Source organism: Drosophila biarmipes, chromosome X, assembly GCF_025231255.1.
Source record: "Drosophila biarmipes strain raj3 chromosome X, RU_DBia_V1.1, whole genome shotgun sequence".
NCBI classification, from domain to species: Eukaryota; Metazoa; Arthropoda; class Insecta; order Diptera; family Drosophilidae; genus Drosophila; species Drosophila biarmipes.
The window spans coordinates 4,472,484-4,488,811 of record NC_066611.1 but is presented as its reverse complement, the minus strand read 5'-3'; the positions used below and the strand labels follow the sequence as shown (position 1 = coordinate 4,488,811).

The window sequence follows — 16,328 nt, the reverse complement described above, 5'->3', positions numbered from 1 at the left end:
CTGGACGCTATTCTGAAAATAGTATTTTTATTTTGGGTCCGTTTTTGTTAGGTTGAGTATTAAGCCTTACCCGACATGCATCACATGGTATTTACATGGTATTTTCTGTACTGGTATTTTTCGGCAGCGCTACTTATTAATATCTCGAACGTTATGATTTAGATGATCTATGGAAGAAAAAAAAGCAGCAGTTGACATATCGCGATACATGGGGTGACCTAGTGTAAGCAGTGTCTGGGAGTAATCGGCTTATCGGCTCACTCGATCGTTACCCGCCGTGGTGTGACAAGGCTATTTGGCATTATATGGTATTTAGCGGTGCTACTCCCCGGGCATGTGGTATTTTTGAGCGCAGTCGGTGCGGTCACGCTACTGGTTGGGCGGTCGGATCGGTCGGAAAATCGGGATTGATCGAAAAGCGGGGTTTGGCGCGGCACAAAGAGTCTTGTTCTGGTCATGGTTTTCCAGCCGCCGAGTGTCGGCCTTTGTTGCGCACGTAACTGCTGTTGGTGGCACTAGCCACGGCGATCGCGCGAGAGGGAGAGGGAGACGCGGGCAAGCAATGCGTGCTGCGCGTGTGTGAGTGAGACATTCCGCAAGTGATTCATTCCGCGAAAATAATAAATAAATAAATAAGCCGAGCGGCGCAAACTGGGGCGAAATGTGTGTGGAAATGTGTCAACAAGTTGGGCCCGCAAAATAGCAGTGCAATATCAATATGTGTGGGAAATCGCTGGATTTCTGAACGACTCTTCACCGCTCGCCCTCTCGCCAGCCTTTGTTTTCGTTTTTATTGTTGTGCTGTGTGTTGTGAACAAAAAGTTAACTTGAGGTGACCACGCATAATTGCATTCGAAATTTCGACGAGGAAAAGCGAAAGGTAAAAGCGATTTTAGTGTGGATTTTTTGAAAGCCTACGTTTTGCGGGCTCTCTCTATCTCCCAAATGCGTTCTAATCAATTCGTCTTGAATATGCGGGCAGTGGGCTTGGCTGATCTTCTGGACACAGCCGTGTGCAGAATAATAGAAGCACCCGAAATGGATGTGCTGAATTATCCATGTATTTTATTTTGGAGAGACTTGGGAGCTCGGGGACATTTGCATATTTTGTTTTCAAACGATTGGGTTATTTTGAATATTACTTATTAAAAGTAAATCATCTTTGAACTACCAGGCGGACTTGAATTATTTTGTAAGTATTTTTAATGGTTTTTCCTGTTTTGAGTTATTATTGTCTCGGGCTGCTATTTTTTTGGGCACTTCTGTGGCCATGATAATTCTGACACACAGATACCTTGCTTCCAACTGCTTATCGCTCCCCCGGGCGATAGTGTGTGTGAGCGGGACAGGTGCCACCTGTTGCTTCCCTGCTCTATCCCCCGTCTCTTCCCCCCCTCGACACATTTTGTTGCTGTTCTTAATTGTTTGGCAATTAAGTCAATTATAAACATATTAAGACGGCCGACACACATTCCCCGATTTGGTTTAGTTTTCGATTTGGCTTTCGCAGACAGACCAATAGCCCACCCGGTCGAGGAAAGCCTCGAAATTGGGCCAAACAAATAGGAACGCTCCCGAGATCTTTTAGCCATATCAATAAGTAAGTCACCCGTAAGTTGTGGAAAGTATGTGCAACCAACTAACCCATGAATGGGCACATATTCTAAATTCTTTTGTGATTAATACTTCCCTTGGTGGGTCATATAAATTATTGAAAGTAATAAAATATAAAGTTAAATATAACTTAATAATTTAGAAAATAAAAAAAAGTATATTGGAAACGTAGGGATAGAATGCTTTAGCTTGGTCTTGATAAAAAATGAAACGCCTAAATATTGGGCTTTTAATAATTGGTGCATTTTGGAAGTAATGGGAAGTAATGCTGTTTTCTAACTTAAAATACATCTATGTATATCATATCATAATTGATTTTCCTTGCTGTTTAACCTCAAACATAACTCTGTTTTCCCCTGTTACAAATATTAATGTACACTCAGAAAAAATCAAGTATTTCGTGCTTAAAGCAAGTATTATTGGTATCAAAACTTCGAAGCATGGAAAATACAGAACCCGAGAAGAAAATACTGTTTTTTTCGAGACCGAAAATACTAGATTTAAGAACCTTTCGGTCTTCCATCAAGCATGAATAGTTCTCAAATATAGTCATATTTGGATTAAAAACAAGATCGATTTAGTAATAGAGTAAGAAGGTTCAGGCATGAACCTTGTTTTCCCCTGAGTGTCGTCGCACCTAGGGTTTCTCTATGAAGGAGCTAGGGAGGAGCGGACTACCTTCACGTATTCCCCCTAATGCCGCAGTTGTAATCCAGGTAATCGAGTGTCCGGGCCCCTTCCACTGCCTCCCTTCCAGCGATCGCTGGGTAGCCTCTTCTGCCTACCTGTCTTGGCTTTTTCCGTGTGTAAATCAAACCACAAATCGATGGCAACTTACTTACGACAAAAAATGCTGTCAAGCAACTTGGAAATCGAGTCGCGAGATCGCTTAACCCCACGCGGCCCCCGATTCTTCGGGCTGCGCTCTTATATAATTGGGGCCATGGAAGCGTTAAGACGAGTGTGGAACTATCTGTGCCCATTTCCTCCGCTTTTCGTTTTTGCACCATGAACACGATCCGGGAGCGAGGGACGAACGGTTAACTCAGCTTATTTTTACTGTCGCAGCTCTTATCGCGCTTATAAACATAAACAAAAGCAGAGCTCGAACTCGGCCCGTGAATCACAAAGCCATCAGTGCAATGTACCTACATATGTATGTGCTCATATAATCGCAGAACACACACCATCTCTGTGCTATATCATCGAATTTTTCGCAACATCAGTAATAGCAATATGTTGCGTTTTGTTATATCCCTTGCTATCTTCTTATTTCTTTAATTTTTTAATACTACATAAATATCTTAAAATGAAACTCATTACTGTGCTGAAAACCACAGCTGTTATGTCATGATGGTGTAAATCTACTTTTGAAGTAAAGTGTCTTCAATTCTTTGAATTCTTTTAGTGTACTTCCCTATAGTACCAAGCTTATCAATATGTATTATCTAAATGATTTTTCATTTTATATTATAACTTGTTTTTATAACTGACGTCTCAGTAATGTAATGTCTTATTAATATCATTAATTTAACCAACATAATATCCCCCTATTGAATATTAGTAACGGAGCAGTTTCTTGATGATGGTGTAATATCTTTTAAATTAAAAGGTTTCTTTCTTTCATATCAATATGCATTATCTTAAGGATTTTAAATTTTCTAATATAATTGGTTTTTGTAACTTTCTTCTTACTATGTAATTGTTTTAAAACTTGATTAATATCCCAACATAAACATAGGATACTAGCTTAATCGTTGAAATATTTGAAACAGAGCTGTTATGTGATGGTACAACTTCTTTCCAAGTAAAAATTCTTGAGTTCTTGAAATTTCTTTCGAAGTACCCTCGTTACTACCAATAAAATCAGCATGTTCTTATTATCTTAGTAAGTTTTGGATGTTTTTATCACTTAATTTTTTTAAATTTTTTTTATTAATGCATTAATATTTTGATAATATACCTAAACTTTTAAATAATTGTAATGCAGTTATATGATGGTGTAATTTCTTTTGAAATTAAAAGTCGCAAGTTCTGCTGATTTCTCGTCGTGTACTATAGTATAGAACCACTCATATCAACATGTAGTATCTTGGATATTTTGTACTGTTTCATAAAAGTTGCTTTTATAACTTTAATCTCATTAATTCTTATTTTACATTATATTAACATTTTGATAAACATCTTACGTATATACAAATTTAAATGTGTGTAGCGCAGCTTCTACTCTATGATGGTTGCACTTCTTTCGAACTGAAAAGCCACAAGTTGCGCCGATTTCCCCCGGTGCACTATCGTATAGCCATTGCACTTGGTCCATGGAAACTGCTGCAATTAGCAACCAACAGTGCAACAAAAGAAGCAAAGCATAAATAAGCAAGGGGGAACGCAAGTGATTCATGCGGGTAAATGACGATCCAATTGCAAATGCGCATGAATGCAGCACTTTATTTGCATGCAGGCATATGAATATGAATTGAGTCCGTCGGTTTGAATATTGCACACTTATAGACACATGTATTTGGCCGGCCAAATATTATCGCAACGGAAGTATGCCTTATTAGATCTTATAATTGCGCAAAATATTAGAGCAATGTGCGGCAGCGAATATGATAATCAATATACACACATGCACACTGAACATATAATATATCAACGCTGGCTTAAATCGGCTCAAAGGGGATTTATAGGCATGCCAGTGCTACCAAAAGATAGCTTTCGAAATATATAACTATTGTATCAGTGAAAGTCAGACAAATTGTCGAATCTAGAAGATGCAAACTTATAAAGTGGTACACCCAACACTCAATTAAATCAACTCTAATTGAGATGTTTCAACATTTCCCTACTGTAATGACAAGCTGATAAGTTCAAAAGTAAAGCCTTGAAAGAAAAACAATCTCGTGACCCCAATCAAGAGAGATTTCTGAAGAGAATTGTTGAAGTCCAGATGCATTCAGTGCTTTATCGGAAAGTATCCAATGGCCTATTGGGGCTTTCAGCTTCGTTTCAGTAATGCGCTCTGACATCCCCCATTGGGAATCAATCAAATAAGTGCAGTTTCCATTTGTTGATAAGGCAAGAGTTCTGGTTTGAGTGTGGACTCCTCCGTAGGTCCAGAGAGCCACCCGGCGACCGCCCATCGCCGGCCATTCATGATCCATACTGGCACTCAGCGCCATACAATTATCATTGTGCGACGGCCCGACGGTGCTATCGCCACTATAAATACGAACGATATCTGAACCAATGAGTATATACGGGGAGAGTTTATACTACAGGAGGTAGTGCACAAGGTGCGATTCGTAGCCATCTCACCGCACAAAGGGTGACACATTGCTCTATCTATGGGGACGGTAAATGTTGGCAATGTGTTCATAGTTAGAACTTTGAAGAAAGTTATAATGATTCCAAAATATGGAGGTCCGCCGTGTCGTACATTCATTTTTGTACCATTTCCCATGGAAAACAGTTTTATTTCGTTTGAAAATAGCTTATTATATCCATGCAGCCTACAACCATGAATCGCACTGTGCCCAGAATTGGGTAATCGAATGCGGATTGATGAGTGTGAGTGGCAAAGCAATTGATTCATGCCATGTGAGAGCGAGTGAAATTCGAAATTCGATTAATCATCGCAGAGGAGACACGAAGAGCGACGTAGAAGTAGTTCTAGTAGATATTCCCGGGAACCAGCGGAGGGACCCAAGGTGAGTCATCCCCCGGGTTCATTCGTCCAGCTCATCCGGCGCAACGGGCGACAATAACCGCAACAATGGGCTCGCTTAAACTTTAAACGCTTGTAAACAAAATCGTCGAGGTTAAGGGAAGCGGGTTCGTGGAGGAGAACTCCCAGTGAAGTGGGGCCACCACTTAAGCGACAACGACAGCGGCTCGATGGCTCCCCAGATGGTCCAGCGCGCCGGATCCGATGCGATCTGACATGGTCTGGTGCGGAGCCCCACTCCGGGCTCTGTCGAGAGTTGAAAAGGTCAGGGAACTGCGATGGACGCACGACGAAACAATGGGAGGGCCCCGGAAATTGAGATCGCCAATGAAGTGGTGATGTAAACAAGTCTCAAATGCCAGATCCTGCACTCGTAGAGCTGCCATTGCACGCCAGTGCATAGAGTTGGTATCCACAGATGGGGTATATTTAACAGCCTATGGAGGAATTTGTTGCTTTATGAAGGAACTACAAAATAGTAAGCCGCATTTACAGAAGATTACTTCAGAGGACGTTTCATTGTGATAACTCTGTTTGTGATCTTTAAGCCCGCTGGTTCCCCTGCTATTTGTTTGCTTTCTGGGCAGTCGAAAATTCGCTGATAATTGCACTCAAGCCTCCGATGTTTATTCAAATCTCCGTTGAGTCCCAAGTGAATAAATAATCGGCTTGAAACGCTGACTCTGAAAGCGGAAAGTGAAAGCGCCTCTGGAGTGGGGGAAAATGAACGATGACCGATCGAAGAGGCGATGGCTGATCGTCCGAGAAGAAATGCAAACACGTGTCTTTAATTTGCGCACTCCGCGGCTTTATTGTCTCTGCGCCTCGTTGGCACTCATTATGTGGCCACTTAAAAATCGCAAATACTTAGGCACAATCTTAGCGTAAATTGTAAATCTAAATAAATTATGAGCAAATTGCCCGGTCCGCCTAGCTCGAGTAGTCCAGCCGCCGCCGGGCGAGGGCCAGTCGCATGAGTCTGCGCTGCTCCAGCTCCTGCAGTTGCTGCTGGACGAGTAGGCGGTGCAGCAGCTCCACCTTGGCGTACTCCTGGGCCTTCAGCTGCACCCTCCGCTGCTGCTCCTCCGCAAAGGCCTCCATGGTCCTCGAGATCGCGCTGGAGTGGGTGAGTGGCTGCTCCGGCTCCTGGGTGGTGTGGTTCCAGCAGTGGGTCTGGACGAACTGCAGCAGTAGGTGGATCAGGTGGCTCCAGAAGGTCAGCGAGGAGTGGTAGAGCTCGGCTAGGCTGGTGGACATGTCGATGGCTCGGTTGACTGGTGAGGAGTGTGCGGTTTCGAACTGAACAGAGGTTTTATATACTACACGGGTACCTAAGACTCCCCGGCAGGTAGGTGTCAAGAGTCCACGGGGATGCCTGTAGGGCAATAAGACCTCTGGGGTAAACCCTTCTAAGTGCCCAGGTAGCCCTGAAACCACTACTAAACCACAGGTTAAACCTCTTTTTATACCATATGTAGGATTTTACGGGCTTACCCAGTAAGGATTGCAATATTAAAAGATAAAACATGGACCAAAAGCACTTTGTTACCTGTCAGTTGGTTCGGAAGTCGTGTTTTGGCTTGCTGTCTTATAGGTTCTACCTATCATGTATGTCGTGGTTTCGATTTTTAAGGCACACCTATTTTTCCAGAGAAGTGATAGATCTTAAAATAACATTATAATAGGCAGTGTTCCAGTTTTACAGTTAAATATAGTAATACGAATAATGGAATATTCAAACTGCATAAATTATAATAATAAACATAAGTGATTGATATGCAGTAACACCTATAATCACTATGATGTAATATTGATTCAATTATTTGCCTTGTCTTGCAGGTTCCGCCATGGAGCCGGCGCGCCCTGTGCCCGCCCCCCGCCGCCTCTATCCGGAGCTGCGTCCCGCCAACTACGAGAACATAGAGATCCGGCCACCCACTAGTGGGGGAACCAGTATCAACAACAATAACATCAAGAAGCTCAACATAAACGCGGAGAACCTGCACGGCAACCTGGCGGAGAAGAAGCTGCCGCCGAGTGGGCAGAGCAAGTTGATCCTGCAGGAGAACAATTCCGACGGTCAGCAGCCGATCTATGGGCCGGATGCCAACGAGAATGTCCAGGAGCCGGTGTATGCCACACCAAGACCCGCTCCACGCCAGCGCTTGCCGCCATCAGAGGATCCGAATGCGGATGCGGATCCGCAGGACGAGGATGAGGTGCCGCTGAGGATTCTGCGAGCGGCGCCACAAGTGCCGCCCAAGCCACTGAACATCCCGCTGGACCAGCGAGCCTCCATCTGCAGCGAGCTGTCCACCACCAGTGTCCAGGGCAGAGCCGACGAGGACCGCGAGGGATCGCGGTACGCGTCCAACGCGTCGCTGGACTGCAGCGAGAGCTCGCACAGCGGCAAGTTCAAGTCGCAGTCACCTGGGTACGTAGACGCCACCGATTCATCCATTCCGCAGTCACCGGATCCCAGCGGGGAGGATCCTCAGGCAGAGTCGTCCGCAGAACAGTCCTCCGCCTCCGGCAGCCAGGAAGGCGACGATGACAAGTAAAGATTGCCCACCGTTTCCACCCTTTGTCCTGCACTTTCCTTAGATTTTTGATGGGTGCCCCTCCGATTTTTGGCTCGAGTTGGAATCTAACAGTACACAAAGTTTATACTTGGTATTTGGCTATACAAATGGTTGATTGCAACATTACACAATTTTTTTTAGTTTTTGCATTTTTATAGAAATAATTAAAACCCAGTATTTGCACTTTTCTTAGAATATTGATGGGTTCCCCTTTGAATTTTGATTCCAACTAATAATACAAAAATTACTTATTTGGTAGTTGGCTATACACATGGATTACAACAGCTTTAAAAAATATTTTTTGTACTTATCCCCCCTTAATACAAATATTTAATAACAAATATTGAATATTTGCACATTTCTTAGTTTTTATGATGGGTCTTCCCCTTTGTTTTTTGGTTCCAAATGGAAATTAACAATACACAATGTATTTATTTGCTATTTGTCTTATAATGGTTACAAAATTTTAAAATATTTCTTGTTAGTGTCTCATTTTAATATAAATATTCAATAGTTCATTTTCCTTTTTAAGCCAATTGTATTTCGCACAAAATCAATATTTTAAAACAGTATTAAACATATTTTAACACTTGTAGAATATTTTTCACACGTTTCCTATCTGTGCGATGACGGTTTCATGGGTTTTAATGTTATTTTAATTTCTGGTTGTGGTTTATTTAATGTGCACCAACAATTCGAGACTGCTTCAAGTAAATATTCGGAGCCAAAACAAACACCATAAAATATTCACATTTTTGTTTCGGCACTGCTTTATGGCCATGCAAATTTGCTAAACTTTTATCTGGTTTATTGGGGCTTCTTTCAGGCGATAGTGGCTTATCGAGAGTTCGTTTGGGTCCGCTCTCTCTGGCTATCAGGCGTTAAAAATATACTTTAAACAGAAAGGGACTTAATGTGGGATGTTTTACTTAATGGAGCCCAAGGAGGCAGCTGTTTCCCTTGTCTAGCGATCGTATTGGGAGTAGGATAAACCCCTGAATTGGTAACATCCCTTTTGATTTACGTTCCTTCCAGCGGAACTGTAGCATGTGCCTCTGCTTTCCCCTCTATTTCTGGGCATTTCTGGCCGAGTTCACTTCCGCCACCCTCTCCATCGGTGAATCAAGTTGGGGCCGTCAAGGGATCCGTCCTTATAAATAGCCTGGCGTCTGTTCAAGATCAATGACAAGCGCTGCTGTCTAAAAATAGGGGAGCGGAACATCTCAAGATCGTTTTTCACACTCCAATCGGAGTTTTGTGTGGTCGGAAATGGTTTCCAAGATCAATCGTTGGGAATTCGCGTTGAGGGAAGGAACAACAGTCTGGGAAACATTTGAAAATAAACAAAGCACTCGAAGGTATAAGGAGAAGACGTAGTATTTACTTCAGGATCCTACTCCTATCCTCTTTTATAAATTTAATTTTCTAATTTACTTTTGATAATTTTTATAAAATATAGGTACATTTTTTATGGGTAATTAAAAAGATTTCTTGATAAGCTTTTCCTTGGTTTTGGCTCTCTTAAAACACTAAAAGTTTACTTATTTTTACTTTACTTTAAATGGTAAAGAAAATATTTAATACATTTTTTACCTTGGTTTCCAGACTCACAGATCCATTCTGTTGGCTGTGAACCCCCATTGAAAACGAAACTTTTTGTGGTCTAACAATTTTTGCTTGTTTTCTTGGATCCTTTACTAACCTTCACGGGATCGGGATATTTTTGAGCACCCCAAGCCAAAGTAACTAATGAATCATCTGCTCCTTAGCAACCTGCTGCGGTCGCTGGGCACCACTTCCAAACTGCTGGGCGAAGCCATCGGCGAGCGCATCCAGTTCAAGGCCAAGGGAGCCAAGAAGCGACTGGACAGGAACCTGAAGAGCTCCACGGAGGCGATCAGCACCCTCGGCGCCGACGCTGGCCGCAGCTTGAAGCACGCCGGCAAGAGATTCGGCTCCAATTTCAGTCTGGGCAGGAGCAGGGACAAGGCAGAGGTCGGCGGGAAGGCTGAGGGATCGGGGGAAATGGATCTGGACAGGCGGCGGACGATGCCCAACACGGAGGTCTTCAATGCGATCCAGTTCTCCAGTCCACTCAACCGGAACGGTGGTCTTTCCGATCTGCGGGAAAGCGATGCGAAGCAGAAGGAGGCGGAGGAGGATGACGGCTGCTACGAGGTGCCCAAGGCGCAGGGCAAGCCGCCGAGCTACGACGAGGCGCTGCGGGCACGCCCCTCGCCCAGTGCCTCGCCGCTGGCCAGGAATCTCGCCCAGGAGGCCGCCCAACAGGTGCAGTTGCGCAGCCAGCGCCAGCCGAGCACCAGCTCCTCGAACGGCGACGACTCGCCGCACCTTCCCATGCCCGCCTTCCCGCCACCCCGGCTCTCCCAGCAGCCCGAGCAGTTCCGCCTGGAAGCACTGCAGCCGCCGGTGCGCCAGAAGCGTCGCAAGAACTACGAACACATCGAGCTGCGGCGTCCGCCCGTCGACTCCGCTCAGCTGGAGGAGCTCAATCGGGCGGCAGCGGCTGCGGAACGAGAGGAATCTCTGCTGATCTCCGCCAAGAATGCCGAGGAGGAGGCCAAGGCCCCCAAGCCCGAACGCAGCGATTCCTGGGAGTTCTACGGAGAGGATGAGAACGACGAGGACGACGAGGAGCAAGAGGAGGGTAACTCCTCACCCGAACCGGTGTACGCCAACCAGGAGGCCACCTACGGCAAGCTCTTTGAAATGGCCACCGCAGGCAGCAGTCGCAGCAATGTGCTGACCCCCAGCCAGGTGGCGGAGCAGCAGCAGCTGGCCTGCATCACCGAGGACGCAGAGCTGGATGGCGGCGAGGGCGCTGTGGGCGGAGTTCCGCTGCCACTGGCGCTCATCGAGGAGTTCGACCCGCTCAGCAGCAAGAGTTCCACCCTCGCCAGGTCCAACAAGAGCAACGAGCTGCTGCTGCTGGAGCACCTGCTCGAGGAGGACACCTACGGCACGGTGAAGGCGGAGCAGGACGACGTGAGCATGTGTACCTCCGAGGAGGAGCCCACCACGTCTGTGGCCACGAGTACTAAGCCACAGCAGCCGCATATCGTGCACCAGAACGCCCACCTGCTCAGCGACAGCATGGAGAACATGTTGGACTCGGAACAGGAGCGGATCAGGGACGAGGAGCGGGCGAAGCCCTATCTCAGCCGAATGCCGGAGGCCTCGAGCAAGGCCGGGCCAGTGGACTTGTCCAGTTCATCGCGGAATCGCACCAATTGGTTTGTGCCGGAGAAGGCGGATGCAGCACCGTCCGGCACCAAGAACACACCGCCCATCGAGGGCGACAGCCCACCCACCTACCTGGAGGCCACAGGAGGCAGCAAGGAGACCGGCGGCAGTCAGGAGAAGACCTCCACCATCGGCTCTCGCTTCCGGCAAACCATGAACGCCATCTCCAATGTGAAGCTGCGCATGGACGCCATGAAGCGGAAGGCCAGCTTCCGCGGGGCCAATCAGCGGCAGTCCGACGTCCGGGTGGCCCTACAGATGGTGCCCCGACCCAGTCTGTCGCCCCTGCTGGTCCGCTACGAGGGTCCGCTGGTGCGCTTCCCCTCCGGCGTCGTGGAGGATATACTCAAGGAGATGCAGAACCGCAAGGCCATCCTCAGGGACCGCCAGTTTCAGACGTTCCTCGACCAGGAGATGAAGACGCCCCGGGAGATGATACCCCTGGACACGATCACCACGCTGCAGTGCGTGAGCAACAGCCGCGTCACGGACACGGCCACCCATTTCTACTGCTTCGAGATCACCACGTCGCAGCCGAAGAACGGCAATGGAGCCGGCGACACCATGTCCTCGAATCCCAATCTCCTGATGACCAGCAGCTCGTCGGGCAATGTGAAGCAGCAGCGCGTCTCGCACCTGTATGGCGTCGGCAAGGAGTCGGAGCGTGGCGTCTGGATGCAGAAGATCCTCGAGAGCCTGACCAACAGCCTGCCGGTGAAGTACTCCTGTCACTACTATCGAGCCGGATGGTGTTACCTCAAGGTGAGTGGTTCCACCTGACCTTTGCAGGGGATTCTAATTGGCTTTATCCGCAGAACTCCATCACCTCGGAGTGGAGTGGCACCTGGCTGGTGCTTCGCAAGAGCCAGCGCCGCCTGATCTTCGTGACCGAGGCCAACGGCAATGTAGAGAAGATGGACCTGCGCAAAGCCCGGTGCATAGGTAAGCAATCCTCGAGAGAAACCCAAGGAGCCGGCCAAACTAACTATCTCTCGAAACAGTGCTGAAGGAGAGCGACGAGTCCATCGACAATCTGCACGTGGAGAGCGGTCCCATGCTGATGATCGACTGTCCACCGTACGCCGTCTACATGATCATGAGCTCCGCCCGCGAGACGAAGATCTGGCGGCACATTATTCGGGAGGTGGCCCACAACAATGGCTTCTCGCTGGGCGATCAGCAGCTGACGCGCTACGATGTGCCCGTCATCGTGGACAAGTGCATCAACTTCGTGTACATCCACGGCTCCATGTCGGAGGGCATATATCGCAAGTCCGGCTCGGAGAACTCCATGCACAAGCTGATGAGCGCCTTCCGGGCGGATGCCTTCAACGTGGAGATCACCCGCAACGAGTACAATGAGCACGACGTGGCCAATGTCCTGAAGCGCTTCATGCGCGACCTGCCCGAGCGGTTGCTGGGCAAGCTCACGGACAGCTTCGTCTTCGTCACGGAACTGGCGGTGGCCACCGAGAAGATCCCCATCTACCGGGAGCTTCTCGGCCGGCTCTCGGCCATCGAGCGCGAAACGCTTCGCCGGATCGTGGGCCACCTGGTCTTCATCAGCTCGCAGCAGGCCAAGAACAAGATGAGCGTCCAGAACCTGACCATGATCTGGGGTCCCACTCTGCTGGCCAAGAAGGTAAACTAGGGTTTGGGTTTCGAGGGGATGGCTAGATGGCGCTTTGCAATCCTGCCATGCTGCTTCTAAAACTCCTTCCTTTGGCTCCCTTTAGCTAAGTAGCGGGTATCTGATAGTCGAGGCATTTCCTTTTTTAAATTAGTTTACAAAATTTCTTTATTAGGTTTACAAAAAAATTTCACTTTGAATTTACATCTATTAATACGGCTAAAATTAAATAGTGTTTTCCATCCAGTAATCAGAATTCTAAAAAAGATTGGAGATATTATTTTTTGGGTAAAGCTTAAAATTTATCTACTTTTAGCAAAGTGGCCTTTCGAATTGTTTGCGCTGGCTTCCGTGAATACGGCACCAAGTATGAGTTGCCTTTTTCGAAAGGTCGTTGGGCGCCAAATGTTTGTTTGCGCAAGTAATTTTTAAAGGCTTCCGGGCAGCCTAGAGAGGATAGTCCGACAGGTTCTATCTAAAGCACGTTTATTATCATTTGCTATTTGTCTAACATAATTACCAGATTCTTATAGCGAGCTTCTGAACATTTGACATACGAAATTTTACAAAAATAGTACATTTTCAAAGCATCGTATTTGTTTTTAAATTTTGGCGGGACTTTTTATTTTTTGTTTCTGTACCTATTTTATTGGTTACCAATTTTTCTATAATGTATAAATATAATGTCAAAGCTCAAAGTGCCATAAGATACATATATACTTTAGGTTAAGTAAGTTATTTTCGCTTCTAGTTGGTAGTTAGTGCAATGATTTACTACGGAAGGCACTCAGGTATTGAGTTGACTTCCAAAAAAGCTTTAAATCGTAGTTTAGTGTATTTGTTTTCATTTTCCCAAGCATTAACGTTTATGTTTAAATATAATTAAATAAAATATAATTAAAATACCTTATTTGTACTCAACTTTAACTTATATATTACCCACACTTTAATCCATAGAGCGACGAGCTGATCTACTCACAGAAGGAGGCGGATGTGCTCAGCGATCTGATAGTGCTCTACAAGAATCTATTCCCCTGCAGTGCCGATGAAATAGTGAGTTCATCAAAAATTGGATTTGTACATTTGTACATAGATTAATTGTCTATTCCTTGCAGAAACGGGAGCAGGCCATGCTGGCATGTCTGCAGAAGTATTATGCGGCTGCCGAAACGCTTAAGGATGCAGTGAAGCAGTCCGGGGACATCAAGATCTGGATCAGCCTGAACCCTAATCCCGACAACAAAACTGAGGTGAGATTGAAGACCCTGAGATCCACAGCATTTAATACGGCTATCATTTCTGTGAGCAGGAGAAGACGCAGGTGAACGCCACCATTTCGCCCACGAAGACCGCCTACGAGCTGTGCCGCGAGTACTCCGCCAAGATGCAGCTGCCCACCCACCAGCTGACCCTGTACGAGGTGATCCTGAACGACAGCCTGGAGCGACCGCTGCACCACGACACCAAGGTGTTCGACGTGATCCTCAACTGGTCCTACTGGCCGGAGGAGGACCGCAAGCACAACTACCTGGTGGTGCGTCCGGTTGAGATGCTGCGCGAGATCCAGCGAGCGGTCAAGAATCTTGCCACCGTAACGCCCGGCAAGGAGCTGCGCTTCGCCGACTCCCGGACCAAGACCTTCAAGACGCTGCAGTGCGAGCTGCGGGACGGGAAGATTGTGGTGTCCAAGAAGGACAAGAACGACAAGACGACCATCGTGCGGGAGATCTTCCTGCAGAGCAGCACGGCGTACTTGGGCTGCGAGCGCAAGCGGGACTTCCCCTGGAGTTGGGCCATCACCTTCGTGGAGCGCACGCAGGCGCAGATCATGAGGTGGGCTTTATATCTCTAATCTTACATAAACTATAATGAAATAATGTATCTGCCTCCCAGATCCCGTGACGCTCCATTCATCGGCCACGTCCTGGCGGGCAGTGAGTGGGTGGATCGCACCATCTGGTACTCCAGCATCTGGTACTGCCTGCACAGGGACAACATCCTGCCGCCGGCGGAGATCATCATCAAGTAGGAGTGGGCCCTCTCCCAGCTGCCAAACATAGTTCTAACTCTGCTATGCCTTCTTGTGCATTTTTCTGTAGATATTCTGAATTTATTCGCGATAATTAGGGAATATATACACCTAGCAATTTTTTTACGAAGCATTTTGACCGTTTTCCAAGATTTCGAATAGGTTAGCCAACGAAACTACATTTTTTTTTGACATTTTCTGTATATAATCATGTTCTCTTTAACACCAAATTGTACATAACCTTAAGGAATTTTAACTTGTATCACTAAGTATATGCCATTTGTCTTCAGCATAGCTCGTTCTCTGAAGTATCTACCGTTTTAATAGGTATGAGTTAGACACGGCCGCGCAGAGCATCAAATTTAGCCTAGTTAATGTTTTCGTAATATCTTTATGTATTTTTATACGTATTCGATTCAATTGGTTTTGCATTTATGTATTGCTTATTTACATTTCAAGCCATTCGATTGATTGTCTAGACAACCCAGCGTTTATTAGTAAACAATAAAATTTATTTACAAATATGAGTCAAGTGCCATATGTTTTTGGTTGTAATTAGTTTTAAAAGGTTTACAAAAAATGTTCGCTACAAATTTGCCTGTATATTATTATGGCTAAAATTTTCTTTCATTTGGATTCACAACTCTCAAAAAATGGTAGACATTATTGTTTGAGTAAAGCTTTAAATTTATATACTTTCACCGTCCATAGTTCTAAACTAAAAAAATTTTATTTTCTCAATGCGATTCTGTCTACAACTGAAATGGTAATGTGAGTACTGATTCTGATTGAGAAGCTATTCTCTCAGCTACCTAGAATATTTTTATACCCGCTACTCGTAGAGTAGAAGGTAGATTGGTTCATCGGAAACAATGTAACAGGAAGGAGCATTTCCGGCTTAGAAAGTGACCAGTATTCGTCTATCTGTCCGTCCCTACGAACGCTTAGATTTTGGAAAATATAAGAGCTAAAATGTTCTTAGACAGCGCCCACTCTAACGCCCTCGCTAAGGACTGACTAGCGCCCACATTTTTAAGGAGTTTGTAAATGTTGTTTTGATTACCGATGTCTATCCTTATGCCAAAAATGGTTTAAGTCGGACCATCCAATAATATGTTATAAGTAAATAAAGAAACCGACGCTAGGTGGCGCTGCTGCGGGCTGTGCAATATTGTCGCTTCGCTGCTTGCATATCTGCATCTCCTTCGCACTCCCTTAGATGGTTAAGGGGTATCTGATAGTCGACAACGTAGACCAAGAGTTCTCTTTTGTTCTTTATTTAAAGTGTTCCTAACAGCGCACCAAAGCGTCTCTTCTCTGGGGCACGCCAATTTTTTGGGGTTTTAAAATTTCGATTTTTATTGATCAGATATCGCAGGTGTATTTTAATAGCATGAAAAGGTTTTATCTGAGAGAGTGATTTTAGCCCCCACCACAACAAAGTCATTTTTGTACTTCTCGGTAAGCCATCAATTAAAAACG

General features: G+C 45.9%; 2 protein-coding genes across 3 annotated transcripts; one reads left to right on the top strand and one right to left on the bottom strand.

Annotated features, from left to right (window-relative positions):
- The first annotated feature begins 363 nt into the window (after positions 1–363).
- Positions 364–15,373, top strand: LOC108033122 (uncharacterized). 2 transcript variants are annotated; one of them, XM_044093027.2, is made up of 9 exons: positions 364–880; positions 7,181–7,775; positions 9,693–11,949; positions 12,003–12,129; positions 12,189–12,829; positions 13,775–13,870; positions 13,933–14,067; positions 14,127–14,650; positions 14,711–15,373. In XM_044093027.2, exons 2-9 carry the CDS (start codon positions 7,189–7,191, stop codon positions 14,844–14,846), a joined length of 4,503 nt encoding a protein of 1,500 aa, XP_043948962.1. In that variant the 5' UTR covers positions 364–880; positions 7,181–7,188; the 3' UTR covers positions 14,847–15,373. The 2 variants fall into 2 exon arrangements, with proteins under 2 accessions (XP_043948962.1, XP_016962825.1); XM_017107336.3 differs by having other exon boundaries at positions 7,181–7,898.
- Positions 6,128–6,611, bottom strand: LOC108033123 (uncharacterized). Its single transcript, XM_017107338.3, has one exon. It carries the CDS (start codon positions 6,596–6,598, stop codon positions 6,272–6,274), a length of 327 nt encoding a protein of 108 aa, XP_016962827.1. The 5' UTR covers positions 6,599–6,611; the 3' UTR covers positions 6,128–6,271.
- Positions 15,374–16,328: the final 955 nt, after the last annotated feature.